Source organism: Schistocerca piceifrons, chromosome 4, assembly GCF_021461385.2.
Source record: "Schistocerca piceifrons isolate TAMUIC-IGC-003096 chromosome 4, iqSchPice1.1, whole genome shotgun sequence".
Lineage (NCBI taxonomy): Eukaryota > Metazoa > Arthropoda > Insecta > Orthoptera > Acrididae > Schistocerca > Schistocerca piceifrons.
Window position 1 is genome coordinate 800,342,643 of NC_060141.1, and position 15,696 is coordinate 800,358,338.

Genomic DNA, 15,696 nt, shown 5'->3' on the forward strand with positions numbered 1-15,696 from the left:
TTTTGGTCGTTCAGACTTCTGTGGTGTGTAGTCGGTTTCCTCATCTGTAATGTTTGTGGCCCCATGTGTTAGTGTGACATCTTTTGGTCTTTCAGACTTCTGTGATGTGTAGACGGTTCCCTCGTCTGTAATCTTTGTGGCCCCATGTGTTAGTGTGACATGTTTTGGTCTTTCAGACTTCTGTGATGTGTAGTCGGTCTCCTCATCTGTAATGTTTGTGGCCCCATGTGTTAGTGTGACATCTTTTGGTCTTTCAGACTTCTGTGATGTGTAGTCGGTTTCCTCATCTGTAATTTTTGTGGCCCCATGAGTTAGTGTGACATCTTTTGGCCTTTCAGACTTCTGTGATGTGTAGTCGGTTTCCTCATCTGTAATGTTTGTGGCCCCATGTGTTGGTGTGACATCTTTTGGTCGTTCAGACTTCTGTGGTGTGTAGTCGGTTTCCTCATCTGTAATGTTTGTGGCCCCATGTGTTAGTGTGACATTTTTGGCCTTTCAGACTTCTATGATGTGTAGTCGGTTTCCTCATCTCTAATGTTTGTGGCCCCATGTGTTGGTGTGACATCTTTTGGTCGTTCAGACTTCTGTGGTGTGTAGTCGGTTTCCTCATCTGTAATGTTTGTGGCCCCATGTGTTAGTGTGACATCTTTTGGTCTTTCAGACTTCTGTGATGTGTAGTCGGTTTCCTCATCTGTAATGTTTGTGGCCCCATGTGTTAGTGTGACATCTTTTGGTCGTTCAGACTTCTGTGGTGTGTAGTCGGTTTCCTCATCTGTAATCTTTGTGGCCCCATGTGTTAGTGTGACATCTTTTGGTCTTTCAGACTTCTGTGATGTGTAGTCGGTTTCCTCATCTGTAATGTTTGTGGCCCCATGTGTTAGTGTGACATCTTTTGGTCTTTCAGACTTCTGTGATGTGTAGTCGGTTTCCTCATCTGTAATGTTTGTGGCCCCATGTGTTAGTGTGACATTTTTGGCCTTTCAGACTTCTGTGGTGTGTAGTCGGTTTCCTCATCTGTAATGTTTGAGGCCCCATGTGTTAGTGTGACTTTTTTTTTCCTTTCAGAGTTCTGTGATGTGTAGTCGGTTACCTCATCTGTAATGTTTGTGGCCCCATGTGTTAGTGTGACATCTTTTGGACTTTCAGACTTCTGTGGTGTGTACTCAGTTTCCTCATCTGTAGTGTTTGTGGCTCATGTGTTAGTGTGACATCATTTGGTCTCTCAGACTTCTGTGATGTGTAGTCGGTTTCCTCATCTGTAATTTTTGTGGCCCCATGAGTTAGTGTGACATCTTTTGGCCTTTCAGACTTCTGTGATGTGTAGTCGGTTTCCTCATCTGTAATGTTTGTGGCCCCATGTGCTAGTGTGACATCATTTGGTCTTTCAGACTTCTGTGATGTGTAGTCGGTTTCCTCAAGTCTAATGTTTGTAGCCCCATGTGTTAGTGTGACATCTTTTGGTCTTTCAGACTTCTGTGGTGTGTAGTCGGTTTCCTCATCTGTAATGTTTGTGGCCCCATGTGTTAGTGTGACATCTTTTGGTCTTTCAGACTCCTGTGATGTGTAGTCGGTTTCCTCATCTCTAATGTTTGTGGCCCCATGTGTTAGTGTGACATCTTTTGGTCTTTCAGACTACTGTGGTGTGTAGTCGGTTTCCTCATCTGTAATGTTTGTGGCCCCATGTGTTAGTGTGACATTTTTCGCCTTTCAGACTTCTGTGGTGTGTAGTCGGTTTCCTCATCTGTAATGTTTGTGGCCCCATGTGTTAGTGTGCCATCTTTTGGTCTTTCAGACTTCTGTGATGTGTAGTCGGTTTCCTCATCTGTAATGTTTGTGGCCCCATGTGTTAGTGTGACATCTTTTGGTCTTTCAGACTTCTGTGATGTGTAGTCGGTTTCCTCAAGTCTAATGTTTGTAGCCCCATGTGTTAGTGTGACATCTTTTGGTCTTTCAGACTTCTGTGGTGTGTAGTCGGTTTCCTCATCTGTAATGTTTGTGGCCCCATGTGTTAGTGTGACATCTTTAGGTCTTTCAGACTTCTGTGATGTGTAGTCGGTTTCCTCAAGTCTAATGTTTGTAGCCCCATGTGTTAGTGTGACATTTTCGGCCTTTCAGATTTCTGTGGTGTGTAGTCGGTTTCCTCATCTGTAATGTTTGTGGCCCCATGTGTTAGTGTGACATCTTTTGGTCTTTCAGACTTCTGTGAAGTGTAGTCGGTTTCCTCAAGTCTAATGTTTGTAGCCCCATGTGTTAGTGTGACATTTTTGGCCTTTCAGACTTCTGTGGTGTGTAGTCGGTTTCCTCATCTGTAATGTTTGTGGCCCCATGTGTTAGTGTGACATCTTTTGGTCTTTCAGACTTCTGTGATGTGTAGTCGGTCTCCTCATCTGTAATGTTTGTGGCCCCATGAGTTGGTGTGACATCTTTTGGTCGTTCAGACTTCTGTGGTGTGTAGTTGGTTTCCTCATCTGTAATGTTTGTGGCCCCATGTGTTAGTGTGACATCTTTTGGTCTTTCAGACTTCTGTGATGTGTAGTCGGTTTCCTCATCTGTACTGTTTGTGGCCCCATGTGTTAGTGTGACAATTTTGCCCTTTCAGACTTCTGTGGTGTGTAGTCGGTTTCCTCATCTGTAATGTTTGAGGCCCCGTGTGTTAGTGTGACTTTTTTTTTCCTTTCAGACTTCTGTGATGTGTAGTCGGTTACCTCATCAGAAATGTTTGTGGCCCCATGTGTTAGTGTGACATCTTTTGGACTTTCAGACTTCTGTGATGTGTAGTCGGTTTCCTCAAGTCTAATGTTTGTAGCCCCATGTGTTAGTGTGACATCTTTTGGTCTTTCAGACTTCTGTGGTGTGTAGTCGGTTTCCTCATCTGTAATGTTTGTGGCCCCATGTGTTAGTGTGACATCTTTTGGTCTTTCAGACTTCTGTGATGTGTAGTCGGTTTCCTCAAGTCTAATGTTTGTAGCCACATGTGTTAGTGTGACATTTTTGGCCTTTCAGACTTCTGTGGTGTGTAGTCGGTTTCCTCATCTGTAATGTTTGTGGCCCCATGTGTTGGTGTGACATCTTTTGGTCGTTCAGACTTCTGTGGTGTGTAGTCGGTTTCCTCATCTGTAATGTTTGTGGCCCCATGTGTTAGTGTGACATTTTTGGCCTTTCAGACTTCTGTGATGTGTAGTCGGTTTCCTCATCTGTAATGTTTGTGGCCCCATGTGTTGGTGTGACATCTTTTGGTCGTACAGACTTCTGTGGTGTGTAGTCGGTTTCCTCATCTGTAATGTTTGTGGCCCCATGTGTTAGTGTGACATCTTTTGGTCGTTCAGACTTCTGTGGCGTGTAGTCGGTTTCCTCATCTGTAATGTTTGTGGCCCCATGTGTTAGTGTGACATCTTTTGGTCGTTCAGACTTCTGTGATGTGTAGTCGGTTTCCTCATCTGTAATGTTTGTGGCCCCATGTGTTAGTGTGACATCTTTTGGTCTTTCAGACTTCTGTGATGTGTAGTCGGTTTCCTCATCTGTAATGTTTGTGGCCCCATGTGTTAGTGTGACATTTTTGGCCTTTCAGACTTCTGTGGTGTGTAGTCGGTTTCCTCATCTGTAATGTTTGAGGCCCCATGTGTTAGTGTGACTTTTTTTTCCTTTCAGACTTCTGTGATGTGTAGTCGGTTACCTCATCTGTAATGTTTGTGGCCCCATGTGTTAGTGTGACATCTTTTGGTCTTTCAGACTACTGTGGTGTGTAGTCGGTTTCCTCATCTGTAATGTTTGTGGCCCCATGTGTTAGTGTGACATTTTTGGCCTTTCAGACTTCTGTGGTGTGTAGTCGGTTTCCTCATCTGTAATGGTTGTGGCCCCATGTGTTAGTGTGACATCTTTTGGTCTTTCAGACTTCTGTGATGTGTAGTCGGTTTCCTCATCTGTAATGTTTGTGGCCCAATGTGTTAGTGTGACATCTTTTGGTCTTTCAGACTTCTGTGATGTGTAGTCGGTTTCCTCAAGTCTAATGTTTGTAGCCCCATGTGTTAGTGTGACATCTTTTGGTCTTTCAGGCTTCTGTGGTGTGTAGTCGGTTTCCTCATCAGTAATGTTTGTGGCCCCATGTGTTAGTGTGACATCTTTAGGTCTTTCAGACTTCTGTGATGTGTAGTCGGTTTCCTCAAGTCTAATGTTTGTAGCCCCATGTGTTAGTGTGACATTTTTGGCCTTTCAGACTTCTGTGGTGTGTAGTCGGTTTCCTCATCTGTAATGTTTGTGGCCCCATGTGTTAGTGTGACATCTTTTGGTCTTTCAGACTTCTGTGAAGTGTAGTCGGTTTCCTCAAGTCTAATGTTTGTAGCCCCATGTGTTAGTGTGACATTTTTGGCCTTTCAGACTTCTGTGGCGTGTAGTCGGTTTCCTCATCTGTAATGTTTGTGGCCCCATGTGTTAGTGTGACATCTTTTGGTCTTTCAGACTTCTGTGATGTGTAGTCGGTTTCCTCATCTGTAATGTTTGTGGCCCCATGTGTTGGTGTGACATCTTTTGGTCGTTCAGACTTCTGTGGTGTGTAGTTGGTTTCCTCATCTGTAATGTTTGAGGCCCCATGTGTTTGTGTGACTTTTTTTTTCCTTTCAGACTTCTGTGATGTGTAGTCGGTTACCTCATCAGAAATGTTTGTGGCCCCATGTGTTAGTGTGACATCTTTTGGACTTTCAGACTTCTGTGATGTGTAGTCGGTTTCCTCAAGTCTAATGTTTGTAGCCCCATGTGTTAGTGTGACATCTTTTGGTCTTTCAGACTTCTGTGGTGTGTAGTCGGTTTCCTCATCTGTAATGTTTGTGGCCCCATGCGTTAGTGTGACATCTTTAGGTCATTCAGACTTCTGTGATGTGTAGTCGGTTTCCTCAAGTCTAATGTTTGTAGCCCCATGTGTTAGTGTGACATCTTTTGGTCTTTCAGACTTCTGTGGTGTGTAGTCGGTTTCCTCATCTGTAATGTTTGTGGCCCCATGTGTTAGTGTGACATCTTTTGGTCTTTCAGACTTCTGTGATGTGTAGTCGGTTTCCTCAAGTCTATTGTTTGTAGCCACATGTGTTAGTGTGACATTTTTGGCCTTTCAGACTTCTGTGGTGTGTAGTCGGTTTCCTCATCTGTAATGTTTGTGGCCCCATGTGTTAGTGTGACATCTTTTGGTCTTTCAGACTTCTGTGATGTGTAGTCGGTTTCCTCATCTGTGATGTTTGTGGCCCCATGTGTTGGTGTGACATCTTTTGGTCGTTCAGACTTCTGTGGTGTGTAGTCGGTTTCCTCATCTGTAATGTTTGTGGCCCCATGTGTTAGTGTGACATCTTTTGGTCTTTCAGACTTCTGTGATGTGTAGTCGGTTTTCTCATCTGTAATGTTTGTGGCCCCATGTGTTAGTGTGACATTTTTGGCCTTTCAGACTTCTGTGGTGTGTAGTCGGTTTCCTCATCTGTAATGTTTGAGGCCCCATGTGTTAGTGTGACTTTTTTTTTCCTTTCAGACTTCTGTGATGTGTAGTCGGTTACCTCATCTGTAATGTTTGTCGCCCCATGTGTTAGTGTGACATCTTTTGGTCTTTCAGACTTCTGTGATGTGTAGTCGGTTTCCTCAAGTCTAACGTTTGTAGCCCCATGTGTTAGTGTGACATCTTTTGGTCTTTCAGACTTCTGTGGTGTGTAGTCGGTTTCCTCATCTGTAATGTTTGTGGCCCCATGTGTTAGTGTGACATCTTTAGGTCTTTCAGACTTCTGTGATGTGTAGTCGGTTTCCTCAAGTCTAATGTTTGTAGCCCCATGTGTTAGTGTGACATCTTTTGGTCTTTCAGACTTCTGTGGTGTGTAGTCGGTTTCCGCATCTGTAATGTTTGTGGCCCCATGTGTTAGTGTGACATCTTTTGGTCTTTCAGACTTCTGTGATGTGTAGTCGGTTTCCTCAAGTCTAATGTTTGTAGCCCCATGTGTTAGTGTGACATTTTTGGCCTTTCAGACTTCTGTGGTGTGTAGTCGGTTTCCTCATCTGTAATGTTTGTGGCCCCATGTGTTAGTGTGACATCTTTTGGTCTTTCAGACTTCTGTGATGTGTAGTCGGTTTCCTCATCTGTAATGTTTGTGGCCCCATGTGTTGGTGTGACATCCTTTGGTCGTTCAGACTTCTGTGGTGTGTAGTCGGTTTCCTCATCTGTAATGTTTGTAGCCCCATGTGTTAGTGTGACTTTTTTTTTTCCTTTCAGACTCCTGTGATGTGTAGTCGGTTACCTCATCAGAAATGTTTGTGGCCCCATGTGTTAGTGTGACATCTTTTGGACTTTCAGACTTCTGTGATGTGTAGTCGGTTTCCTCATCTGTAATGTTTGTGGCCCCATGTGTTGGTGTGACATCTTTTGGCCTTTCAGACTTCTGTGGTGTGTAGTCGGTTTCCTCATCTGTAATGTTTGAGGCCCCATGTGTTAGTGTGACATCTTTTGATCTTTCAGACTTCTGTGATGTGTAGTCGGTTTCCTCATCTGTAATGTTTGTGGCCCCATGTGTTGGTGTGACATCTTTTGGTCGTTCAGACTTCTGTGGTGTGTAGTCGGTTTCCTCATCTGTAATGTTTGTAGCCCCATGTGTTAGTGTGACTTTTTTTTTCCTTTCAGTCTTCTGTGATGTGTAGTCGGTTACCTCATCAGAAATGTTTGTGGCCCCATGTGTTAGTGTGACATCTTTTGGTCTTTCAGACTTCTGTGATGTGTAGTCGGTTTCCTCATCTGTAATGTTTGTGGCCCCATGTGTTGGTGTGACATCTTTTGGCCTTTCAGACTTCTGTGGTGTGTAGTCGGTTTCCTCATCTGTAATGTTTGAGGCCCCATGTGTTAGTGTGACTTTTTTTTTCCTTTCAGACTTCTGTGATGTGTAGTCGGTTACCTCATCAGAAATGTTTGTGGCCCCATGTGTTAGTGTGACATCTTTTGGACTTTCAGACTTCTGTGATGTGTAGTCGGTTTCCACAAGTCTAATGTTTGTAGCCCCATGTGTTAGTGTGACATCTTTTGGTCTTTCAGGCTTCTGTGGTGTGTAGTCGGTTTCCTCATCTGTAATGTTTGTGGCCCCATGTGTTAGTGTGACATCTTTAGGTCTTTCAGACTTCTGTGATGTGTAGTCGGTTTCCTCAAGTCTAATGTTTGTAGCCCCATGTGTTAGTGTGACATCTTCTGGTCTTTCAGACTTCTGTGGTGTGTAGTCGGTTTCCTCATCTGTAATGTTTGTGGCCCCATGTGTTAGTGTGACATCTTTTGGTCTTTCAGACTTCTGTGATGTGTAGTCGGTTTCCTCAAGTCTAATGTTTGTAGCCCCATGTGTTAGTGTGACATCTTTTGGTCTTTCAGACTTCTGAGATGTGTAGTCGGTTTCCTCAAGTCTAATGTTTGTAGCCCCATGTGTTAGTGTGACATTTTTGGCCTTTCAGACTTCTGTGGTGTGTAGTCGGTTTCCTCATCTGTAATGTTTGTGGCCCCATGTGTTGGTGTGACATTTTTGACCTTTCAGACTTCTGTGGTGTGTAGTCGGTTTCCTCATCTGTAATGTTTGTAGCCCCATGTGTTAGTGTGACATTTTTGGCCTTTCAAAATTCTGTGGTGTGTAGTCGGTTTCCTCATCTGTAATGTTTGTGGCCCCATGTGTTAGTGTGACATCTTTTGGTCTTTCAGACTTCTGTGATGTGTAGTCGGTTTCCTCATCTGTAATTTTTGTGGCCCCATGAGTTAGTGTGACATCTTTTGGCCTTTCAGACTTCTGTGATGTGTAGTCGGTTTCCTCATCTGTAATGTTTGTGGCCCCATGTGCTAGTGTGACATCATTTGGTCTTTCAGACTTCTGTGATGTGTAGTCGGATTCCTCAAGTCTAATGTTTGTAGCCCCATGTGTTAGTGTGACATCTTTTGGTCTTTCAGACTTCTGTGGTGTGTAGTCGGTTTCCTCATCAGTAATGTTTGTGGCCCCATGTGTTAGTGTGACATCTTTAGGTCTTTCAGACTTCTGTGATATGTAAGCGGTTTCCTAATCTGTAATGTTTGTCGCCCCATGTGTTAGTGTGACATCTTTTGGTCTTTCAGACTTCTCTGATGTATAGTCGGTTTCCTCATCCGTAATGTTTGTGGCCCCATGTGTTAGTGTGACATCTTTTGGCCTTTCAGACTTCTGTGATGTGTAGTCGGTTTCCTCATCTGTAATGTTTGTGGCCCCATGTGTTAGTGTAACATCCTTTGGTCTTTCAGACTTCTGTGGTGTGTAGTCGGTTTCCTCATCTGTAATGTTTGTGGCCCCATGTGTTAGTGTGACATCTTTTGGTCTATCAGACTTCTGTGATGTGTAGTCGGTTTCCTCATCTGCAATGTTTGTGGCCCCATGTGTTAGTGTGACATCTTTTGGTCTTTCAGACATCTGTGATGTGTAGTCGGTTTCCTCATCTCTAATGTTTGTGGCCCCATGTGTTAGTGTGACATCTTTTGGCCTTTCAGACTTCTGTGATGTGTAGTCAGTTTCCTTATCAGTAATGTTTGTGGCCCCATGTGTTAGTGTGACATCTTTTGGTCTTTCAGACTTCTGTGATGTGTAGTCGGTTTCCTCATCTCTAATGTTTGTATCCCCATGTGTTAGTGTGACATCTTTTGGTCTTTCAGACTACTGTGGTGTGTAGTCGGTTTCCTCATCTGTAATGCTTGTGGCCCCATGTGTTAGTGTGACATCTTTTGGTCTTTCAGACTACTGTGATGTGTAGTCGGTTTCCTCATCTGTAATGTTTGTGGCCCCATGTGTTAGTGTGACATCTTTTGGTCTTTCAGACTTCTGTGGTGTGTAGTCGGTTTCCTCATCTGTAATGTTTGTGGCCCGATGTGTTAGTGTGACATCTCTTGGTCTTTCAGACTTCTGTGATGTGTATTCGGTTTCCTCATCTGTAATGTTTGTGGCCCCATGTGTTAGTGTGACATCTTTTGGCCTTTCAGACTTCTGTGGTGTGTAGTCGGTTTCCTCATCTGTAATGTTTGTGGCCCCATGTGTTAGTGTGACATCTTTTGGTCTTTCAGACTTCTGTGATGTGTAGTCAGTTTCCTCATCTGTAATGTTTGTGGCCCCATGTGTTAGTGTGACATCTTTTGGTCCTTCAGACTTCTGTGGTGTGTACTCGGTTTCCTCATCTGTAATGTTTGTGGCCCCATGTGTTAGTGTGACATCTTTTGGTCTTTCAGACTTCTGGGATGTGTAGTCGGTATCCTCATCTGTAATATTTGTGGCCCCATGTATTAGTGTGACATCTTTTGGACGTTCAGACGTCTGTGGTGTGTAGTCGGTTTCCTCATCGGTAATGTTTGTGGCCCCATGTGTTAGTGTGACATCTTTTGGTCTTTCAGACTTCTGTGATGTGTAGTCGGTTTTCTCATCTCTAATGTATGTGGCCCCATGTGTTAGTGTGACATCTTTTGGTCTTTCAGACTTCTGTGATGTGTAGACGGTTCCCTCGTCTGTAAACTTTGTGGCCCCATGTGTTAGTGTGACATCTTTTGGTCGTTCTGACTTCTGTGGTGTGTAGTCGGTTTCCTCATCTGTAATGTTTGTGGCCCCATGTGTTAGTGTGACATCTTTTGGTCTTTCAGACTTCTGTGATGTGTAGTCGGTTTCCTCATCTGTAATGTTTGTGGCCCCATGTGTTAGTGTGACATTTTTGGCCTTTCAGACTTCTGTGGTGTGTAGTCGGTTTCCTCATCTGTAATGTTTGAGGCCCCATGTGTTAGTGTGACTTTTTTTTTCCTTTCAGACTTCTGTGATGTGTAGTCGGTTACCTCATCTGTAATGTTTGTGGCCCCATGTGTTAGTGTGACATCTTTTGGTCTTTCAGACTTCTGTGATGTGTAGTCGGTTTTCTCATCTGTAATGTTTGTGGCCCCATGTGTTAGTGTGACATTTTTGGCCTTTCAGACTTCTGTGGTGTGTAGTCGGTTTCCTCATCTGTAATGTTTGAGGCCCCATGTGTTAGTGTGACTTTTTTTTCCTTTCAGACTTCTGTGATGTGTAGTCGGTTTCCTCATCTGTAATGTTTGTGGCCCCATGTGTTAGTGTGACATTTTTGGTCTTTCAGACTTCTGTGGTGTGTAGTCGGTTTCCTCATCTGTAATGTTTGTGGCCCCATGTGTTAGTGTGACATCATTTGGTCTTTCAGACTTCTGTGGTGTGTAGTCGGTTTCCTCATCTGTAATGTTTGTGGCCCCATGTGTTAGTGTGACATCATTTGGTCTTTCAGACTTCTGTGATGTGTAGTCGGTTTCCTCATCTGTAGTGTTTGTGGCCTCATGTGTTAGTGTGACATCTTTTGGCGTTTCAGACTTCTGTGATGTGTAGTCGGTTTCCTCAAGTCTAATGTTTGTAGCCCCATGTGTTAGTGTGACATCTTTTGGTCTTTCAGACTTCTGTCGTGTGTAGTCGGTTTTCTCATCTGTAATGTTTGTGGCCCCATGTGTTAGTGTGACATCATTTGGTCTTTCAGACTTCTGTGATGTGTAGTCGGTTTCCTCAAGTCTAATGTTTGTAGCCCCATGTGTTAGTGCGACATCTTTTGGTCTTGCAGACTTCTGTAGTGTGTAGTCGGTTTCCTCATCTGTAGTGTTTGTGGCCTCATGTGTTAGTGTGACATCTTTTGGCGTTTCAGACTTCTGTGATGTGTAGTCGGTTTCCTCAAGTCTAATGTTTGTAGCCCCATGTGTTAGTGTGACATCTTTTGGTCTTTCAGACTTCTGTGGTGTGTAGTCGGTTTCCTCATCTGTAATGTTTGTGGCCCCATGTGTTAGTGTGACATCATTTGGTCTTTCAGACTTCTGTGATGTGTAGTCGGTTTCCTCATCTGTAATGTTTGTGGCCCCATGTGCTAGTGTGACATCATTTGGTCTTTCAGACTTCTGTGATGTGTAGTCGGTTTCCTCAAGTCTAATGTATGTAGCCCCATGTGTTAGTGTGACATCTTTTGGTCTTTCAGACTTCTGTGGTATGTAGTCGGTTTCCTCATCTGTAATGTTTGTGGCCCCATGTGTTAGTGTGACATCATTTGGTCTTTCAGACTTCTGTGATGTGTAGTCGGTTTCCTCAAGTCTAATGTTTGTAGCCCCATGTGTTAGTGTGACATCTTTTGGCCTTTCAGACTTCTGTGGTGTGTAGTCGGTTTCCTCATCTGTAATGTTTGTGGCCCCATGTGCTAGTGTGACATCATTTGGTCTTTCAGACTTCTGTGATGTGTAGTCGGTTTCCTCAAGTCTAATGTTTGTAGCCCCATGTGTTAGTGTGACATCTTTTGGTCTTTCAGACTTCTGTGGTGTGTAGTCGGTTTCCACATCTGTAATGTTTGTGGCCCCATGTGTTAGTGTGACATCATTTGGTCTTTCAGACTTCTGTGATGTGTAGTCGGTTTCCTCAAGTCTAATGTTTGTAGCCCCATGTGTTAGTGTGACATCTTTTGGTCTTTCAGACTTCTGTGGTGTGTAGTCGGTTTCCTCATCTGTAATGTTTGTGGCCCCATGTGTTAGTGTGACATCATTTGGTCTTTCAGACTTCTGTGATGTGTAGTCGGTTTCCTCATCTGTAATGTTTGTGGCCCCATGTGCTAGTGTGACATCATTTGGTCTTTCAGACTTCTGTGATGTGTAATCGGTTTCCTCAAGTCTAATGTATGTAGCCCCATGTGTTAGTGTGACATCTTTTGGTCTTTCAGACTTCTGTGGTGTGTAGTCGGTTTCCTCATCTGTAATGTTTGTGGCCCCATGTGTTAGTGTGACATCTTTAGGTCTTTCAGACTTCTGTGATATGTAAGCGGTTTCCTCATCTCTAATGTTTGCGGCCCAATGTGTTAGTGTGACATCTTTTGGCCTTTCAGACTTCTGTGATGTGTAGTCGGTTTCCCCATCTGTAATGTTTGTGGCCCCATGTGTTAGTGTGGCATCTTTTGATCTTTCAGGCTTCTGTGATGTGTAGTCGGTTTCCTCATCTCTAATGTTTGTGGCCCCATGTGTTAGTGTGACATCTTTTGGTCTTTCAGACTTCTGTGGTGTGTAGTTGGTTTCCTCATCTGTAATGTTTGTGGCCCCATGTTTCAGTGTGATATCTTTTGGTCTTTCAGACTTCTGTGATGTGTGGTTGGCTACCTCATCTCTAATGTTTGTGGCCCCATGTGTTAGTGTGACATTTTTCGGTCTTTCAGACTTCTGTGATGTGTAGTCGGTTTCGTCATCTCTAATGTTTGTGGCCCCATGTGTTAGTGTGACATCTTTTGGTCTTTCAGACTTCTGTGATGTGTAGTCGGTGTCCTCATCTCTAATGTTTGTGTCCCCTTGTGTTAGTGTGGCATCTTTTGGTCTTTCAGACTTCTGTGATGTGTAGTCGGTTACCTCATCTCTAATGTTTGTGGCCCCATGTGTTAGTGTGACATCTTTTGGTCTTTCAGACTTCTGTGATGTTTAGTCGGTTTCCTCATCTGTAATGTTTGTGGACCCATGTGTTAGTGTGACATCTTTTGGTCTTTCAGACTTCTGTGATGTGTAGTCGGTTTCCTCATCTGTAATGTTTGTGGCCCCATGTGATAGTGTGACATCTCTTGGTCTTTCAGACTTCTGTGATGTGTAGTCGGTTACCTCATCTCTAATGTTTGTGGCCCCATGTGTTAGTGTGACATCTTTTGGTCTTTCAGACTTCTGTGGTGTGTAGTTGGTTTCCTCATCTGTAATTTTTGTGGCCCCATGTGTTAGTGTGACATCATTTGGTCTTTCAGACTTGTGTGATGTATAGTCGGTTTCCTCATCTGTAATGTTTGTGGCCCCATGTGTTAGTCCGACATCTTTTGGTCTTTCGGACTTGTGTGATGTATAGTCGGTTTCCTCATCTGTAATGTTTGTGGCCCCATGTTTTAGTCCGACATCTTTGGTGTTTCAGACTTCTGTGATGTGTAGTCGGTTTCCTCATCTGTAATGTTTGTGGCCCCATGTGTTAGTGTGACATCTTTTGGTCTATCAGACTTCTGTGATGTGTAGTCGGTTATCTCATCTCTAATGTTTGTGGCCCCATGTGTTAGGGTGACATCTTTTGGTCTTTCAGACTTGTGTGATGTGTAGTCGGTTTCCTCATCTGTAATGTTTGTGGCCCCATGTGTTAGTGTAACATCTTTTGGTCTTTCAGACTTCTGGGATGTGTAGTCGGTTTCCTCATATGTAATATTTGTGGTGCCATGTGTTAGTGTGACATCTTTTGGACTTTCAGACGTCTGTGGTTTGTAGTCGGTTTCCTCATTGGTAATGTTTGTGGCCCCATGTGTTAGTGTGACATCTTTTGGTCTTTCAGACTTCTGTGATGTGCAGTCGGTTTTCTCATCTCTAATGTTTGTGGCCCCATGTGTTAATGTGACATCTTTTGGTCTTTCAGACTTCTGTGATGTGTAGTCGGTTTCCTTGTCTGTAATGTTTGTGGCCCCATGTGTTAGTGTGACATCTTTTGGTCTTTCAGACTTCTGTGATGTGTAGTCGGTTTCCTCATCTGTAATGTTTGTGGCCCCATGTGTTAATGTGACATCTTTTGGTCTTTCAGACTTCTGTGGTGTAGTCGGTTTCCTCATCTGTAATGTTTGTTACCCCCATGTGTTAGTGTGACATCTTTTGGTCTTTCAGACTTCTGTGGTGTGTACTCGGTTTCCTCATCTGTAATGTTTGTGGCCCCATGTGTTAGTGTGACATCTTTTGGTCTTTCAGACTTCTGTGGTGTGTACTCGGTTTCCTCATCTGTAATGTTTGTATCCCCATGTGTTAGTGTGACATCTTTTGGTCTTTCAGACTTCTGTGGTGTGTAGTCGGTTTCCTCATCTGTAATGTTTGTGGCCCCATGTGTTAGTGTAACATCTTTTGGTCTTTCAGACTTCTGTGATGTGTCGTCGGTTTCCTCATTTGTAATGTTTGTATCCCCATGTGTTAGTGTGACATCTTTTGGTCTTTCAGACTTCTGTGGTGTGTACTCGGTTTCCTCATCTGTAATGTTTGTGGCCCCATGTGTTAGTGTGACATCTTTTGGTCTTTCAGACTTCTGTGGTGTGTACTCGGTTTCCTCATCTGTAATGTTTGTATCCCCATGTGTTAGTGTGACATCTTATGGTCTTTCAGACTTCTGTGGTGTGTAGTCGGTTTCCTCGTCTGTAATGTTTGTGGCCCCATGTGTTAGTGTATCATCTTTTGGTCTTTCAGACTTCTGTGGTGTAGTCGGTTTCCTCATCTGTAATGTTTGTAACCCCCATGTGTTAGTGTGACATCTTTTGGTCTTTCAGACTTCTGTGGTGTGTACTCGGTTTCCTCATCTGTAATGTTTGTGGCCCCATGTGTTAGTGTGACATCTTTTGGTCTTTCAGACTTCTGTGGTGTGTACTCGGTTTCCTCATCTGTAATGTTTGTATCCCCATGTGTTAGTGTGACATCTTTTGGTCTTTCAGACTTCTGTGGTGTGTACTCGGTTTCCTCATCTGTAATGTTTGTGGCCCCATGTGTTAGTGTAACATCTTTTGGTCTTTCAGACTTCTGTGATGTGTAGTCGGTTTCCTCATTTGTAATGTTTGTGGCCTCATGTGTTAGTGTGACATCTTTTGGTCTTTCAGACTTCTGTGGTGTGTACTTAGTTTCCTCATCTCTAATGTTTGTATCCCCATGTGTTAGTGTAACATCTTTTGGTCTTTCAGACTTCTGTGATGTGTAGTCGGTTTCCTCATCTGTAATGTTTGTGGCCCCATGTGTTAGTGTGACATCTTTTGGTCTTTCAGACTTCTGTGGTGTGTACTCGGTTTCCTCATCTCTAATGTTTGTATCCCCATGTGTTAGTGTGACATCTTTTGGTCTTTCAGACTTCTGTGATGTGTAGTCGGTTTCCTCATCTGTAATGTTTGTATCCCCATGTGTTAGTGTGACATCTTTTGGTCTTTCAGACTTCTGTGATGTGTAGTCGGTTACCTCATCTGTAATGTTTGTGGCCCCATGTGTTAGTGTGACATCTTTTGGACTTTCAGACTTCTGTGGTGTGTACTCGGTTTCCTCATCTCTAATGTTTGTATCCCCATGTGTTAGAGTGACATCTTTTGGTCTTTCAGACTTCTGTGATGTGTAGTCGGTTACCTCATCTGTAATGTTTGTGGCCCCATGTGGGAGTGTGACATCTTTTGGTCTTTCAGACTTCTGTGGTGTGTACTCGGTTTCCTCATCTCTAATGTTTGTATCCCCATGTGTTAGTGTGACATCTTTTGGTCTTTCAGACTTCTGTGATGTGTAGTCGGTTTCCTCATCTGTAATGTTTGTGGCCCCATGTGTTAGTGTGACATCTTTTGGTCTTTCAGACTTCTGTGATGTGTAGTCGGTTTCCTCATCTGTAATGTTTGTGGCCCCATGTGTTAGTGTGACATCTTTTGGCCTTTCAGACTTCTGTGGTGTGTGGTCGGTTTCATCATCTGTAATGTTTGTGGCCCCATGTGTTAGTGTGACATCTTTTAGTCATTCAGACTTCTGTGATGTGTAGTCGGTTTCCTCATCTGTAATGTTTATGGCCCCATGTGTTAGTGTAACATCTTTTGGTCTTTCAGACTTCTGTGATGTGTAGTCGGTTTCCTCATTTGTAATGTTTGTGGCCTCATGTGTTCGTGTGACATCTTTTGGTC

The 15,696-nt window shown here is 43.5% G+C and overlaps 5 protein-coding genes across 5 annotated transcripts; all 5 read right to left on the reverse strand.

Annotated features, from left to right (window-relative positions):
* Nucleotides 1-503: 503 nt before the first annotated feature.
* On the reverse strand, nt 504-3,619 carry LOC124796191. Its single transcript, XM_047260281.1, has 7 exons — nt 3,571-3,619; nt 3,167-3,518; nt 2,683-2,955; nt 2,279-2,554; nt 1,714-2,067; nt 1,164-1,582; nt 504-934 (listed from the first exon to the last, which is right to left on the reverse strand). The coding sequence occupies exons 1-7, from the start codon at nt 3,617-3,619 to the stop codon at nt 504-506; spliced, it is 2,154 nt and encodes a 717-aa protein (XP_047116237.1).
* Nucleotides 3,620-3,783: 164 nt separating this feature from the next.
* On the reverse strand, nt 3,784-4,992 carry LOC124796192 (late embryogenesis abundant protein ECP63-like). Its single transcript, XM_047260282.1, has 3 exons — nt 4,944-4,992; nt 4,377-4,809; nt 3,784-4,165 (listed from the first exon to the last, which is right to left on the reverse strand). The coding sequence occupies exons 1-3, from the start codon at nt 4,990-4,992 to the stop codon at nt 3,784-3,786; spliced, it is 864 nt and encodes a 287-aa protein (XP_047116238.1).
* An 84-nt stretch (nt 4,993-5,076) lies between these two features.
* On the reverse strand, nt 5,077-10,007 carry LOC124796193. The gene is made up of 8 exons (XM_047260283.1): nt 9,959-10,007; nt 8,749-9,664; nt 8,079-8,613; nt 7,594-8,018; nt 6,261-7,401; nt 5,994-6,157; nt 5,532-5,943; nt 5,077-5,349 (listed from the first exon to the last, which is right to left on the reverse strand). Exons 1-8 carry the CDS (start codon nt 10,005-10,007, stop codon nt 5,077-5,079), a joined length of 3,915 nt encoding a protein of 1,304 aa, XP_047116239.1.
* An 83-nt stretch (nt 10,008-10,090) lies between these two features.
* LOC124796194 lies at nt 10,091-12,921 on the reverse strand. The gene is made up of 3 exons (XM_047260284.1): nt 12,873-12,921; nt 12,653-12,819; nt 10,091-12,469 (listed from the first exon to the last, which is right to left on the reverse strand). The coding sequence occupies exons 1-3, from the start codon at nt 12,919-12,921 to the stop codon at nt 10,091-10,093; spliced, it is 2,595 nt and encodes an 864-aa protein (XP_047116240.1).
* Nucleotides 12,922-13,622: 701 nt separating this feature from the next.
* Nucleotides 13,623-15,510, reverse strand: LOC124796195 (late embryogenesis abundant protein ECP63-like). Its single transcript, XM_047260285.1, has 3 exons — nt 15,462-15,510; nt 14,290-15,408; nt 13,623-14,113 (listed from the first exon to the last, which is right to left on the reverse strand). The coding sequence occupies exons 1-3, from the start codon at nt 15,508-15,510 to the stop codon at nt 13,623-13,625; spliced, it is 1,659 nt and encodes a 552-aa protein (XP_047116241.1).
* Nucleotides 15,511-15,696: the final 186 nt, after the last annotated feature.

What these genes read in the sequence shown, in the direction of transcription:
- LOC124796194 (XM_047260284.1), bottom strand. Translation starts at nt 12,921, where the DNA reads ATGGGGCCACAAACATTACAGATGAGGAAACCGACTATACATCACACA. An exon ending in ACCGACTATACATCACACAA is followed by an intron (nt 12,820 to 12,872) that starts GTCCGAAAGACC and finishes CAAACATTACAG; the next exon opens with ATGAGGAAACCGACTATACA. An exon ending in CCACAAACATTAGAGATGAG is followed by an intron (nt 12,470 to 12,652) that starts GTAACCGACTAC and finishes TAAACATCACAG; the next exon opens with AAGTCTGAAAGACCAAAAGA.
- LOC124796191 (XM_047260281.1), bottom strand. Translation starts at nt 3,619, where the DNA reads ATGGGGCCTCAAACATTACAGATGAGGAAACCGACTACACACCACAGA. An exon ending in ACCGACTACACATCACAGAA is followed by an intron (nt 2,555 to 2,682) that starts GTCTGAAAGGAA and finishes GGCCACAAACAG; the next exon opens with TACAGATGAGGAAACCGACT. An exon ending in ACTACAGATGAGGAAACTGA is followed by an intron (nt 935 to 1,163) that starts GTACACACCACA and finishes CAAACATTACAG; the next exon opens with ATGAGGAAACCGACTACACA.
- LOC124796192 (XM_047260282.1), bottom strand. Translation starts at nt 4,992, where the DNA reads ATGGGGCCACAAACATTACAGATGAGGAAACCGACTACACACCACAGA. An exon ending in ACCGACTACACACCACAGAA is followed by an intron (nt 4,810 to 4,943) that starts GTCTGAAAGACC and finishes CAAACATTACAG; the next exon opens with ATGAGGAAACCGACTACACA. An exon ending in ACCGACTACACGCCACAGAA is followed by an intron (nt 4,166 to 4,376) that starts GTCTGAAAGGCC and finishes TACAAACATTAG; the next exon opens with ACTTGAGGAAACCGACTACA.
- LOC124796193 (XM_047260283.1), bottom strand. Translation starts at nt 10,007, where the DNA reads ATGGGGCCTCAAACATTACAGATGAGGAAACCGACTACACACCACAGA. An exon ending in GAAACCGACTACACATCACA is followed by an intron (nt 8,614 to 8,748) that starts GTAGTCTGAAAG and finishes TACAAACATTAG; the next exon opens with AGATGAGGAAACCGACTACA. An exon ending in ACCGACTACACACCACAGAA is followed by an intron (nt 5,944 to 5,993) that starts GTCTGAAAGGCC and finishes TACAAACATTAG; the next exon opens with ACTTGAGGAAACCGACTACA.
- LOC124796195 (XM_047260285.1), bottom strand. Translation starts at nt 15,510, where the DNA reads ATGGGGCCACAAACATTACAGATGATGAAACCGACCACACACCACAGA. An exon ending in ACCGACCACACACCACAGAA is followed by an intron (nt 15,409 to 15,461) that starts GTCTGAAAGGCC and finishes CAAACATTACAG; the next exon opens with ATGAGGAAACCGACTACACA. An exon ending in TGTCACACTAACACATGGGG is followed by an intron (nt 14,114 to 14,289) that starts GTTACAAACATT and finishes CAAACATTACAG; the next exon opens with ATGAGGAAACCGAGTACACA.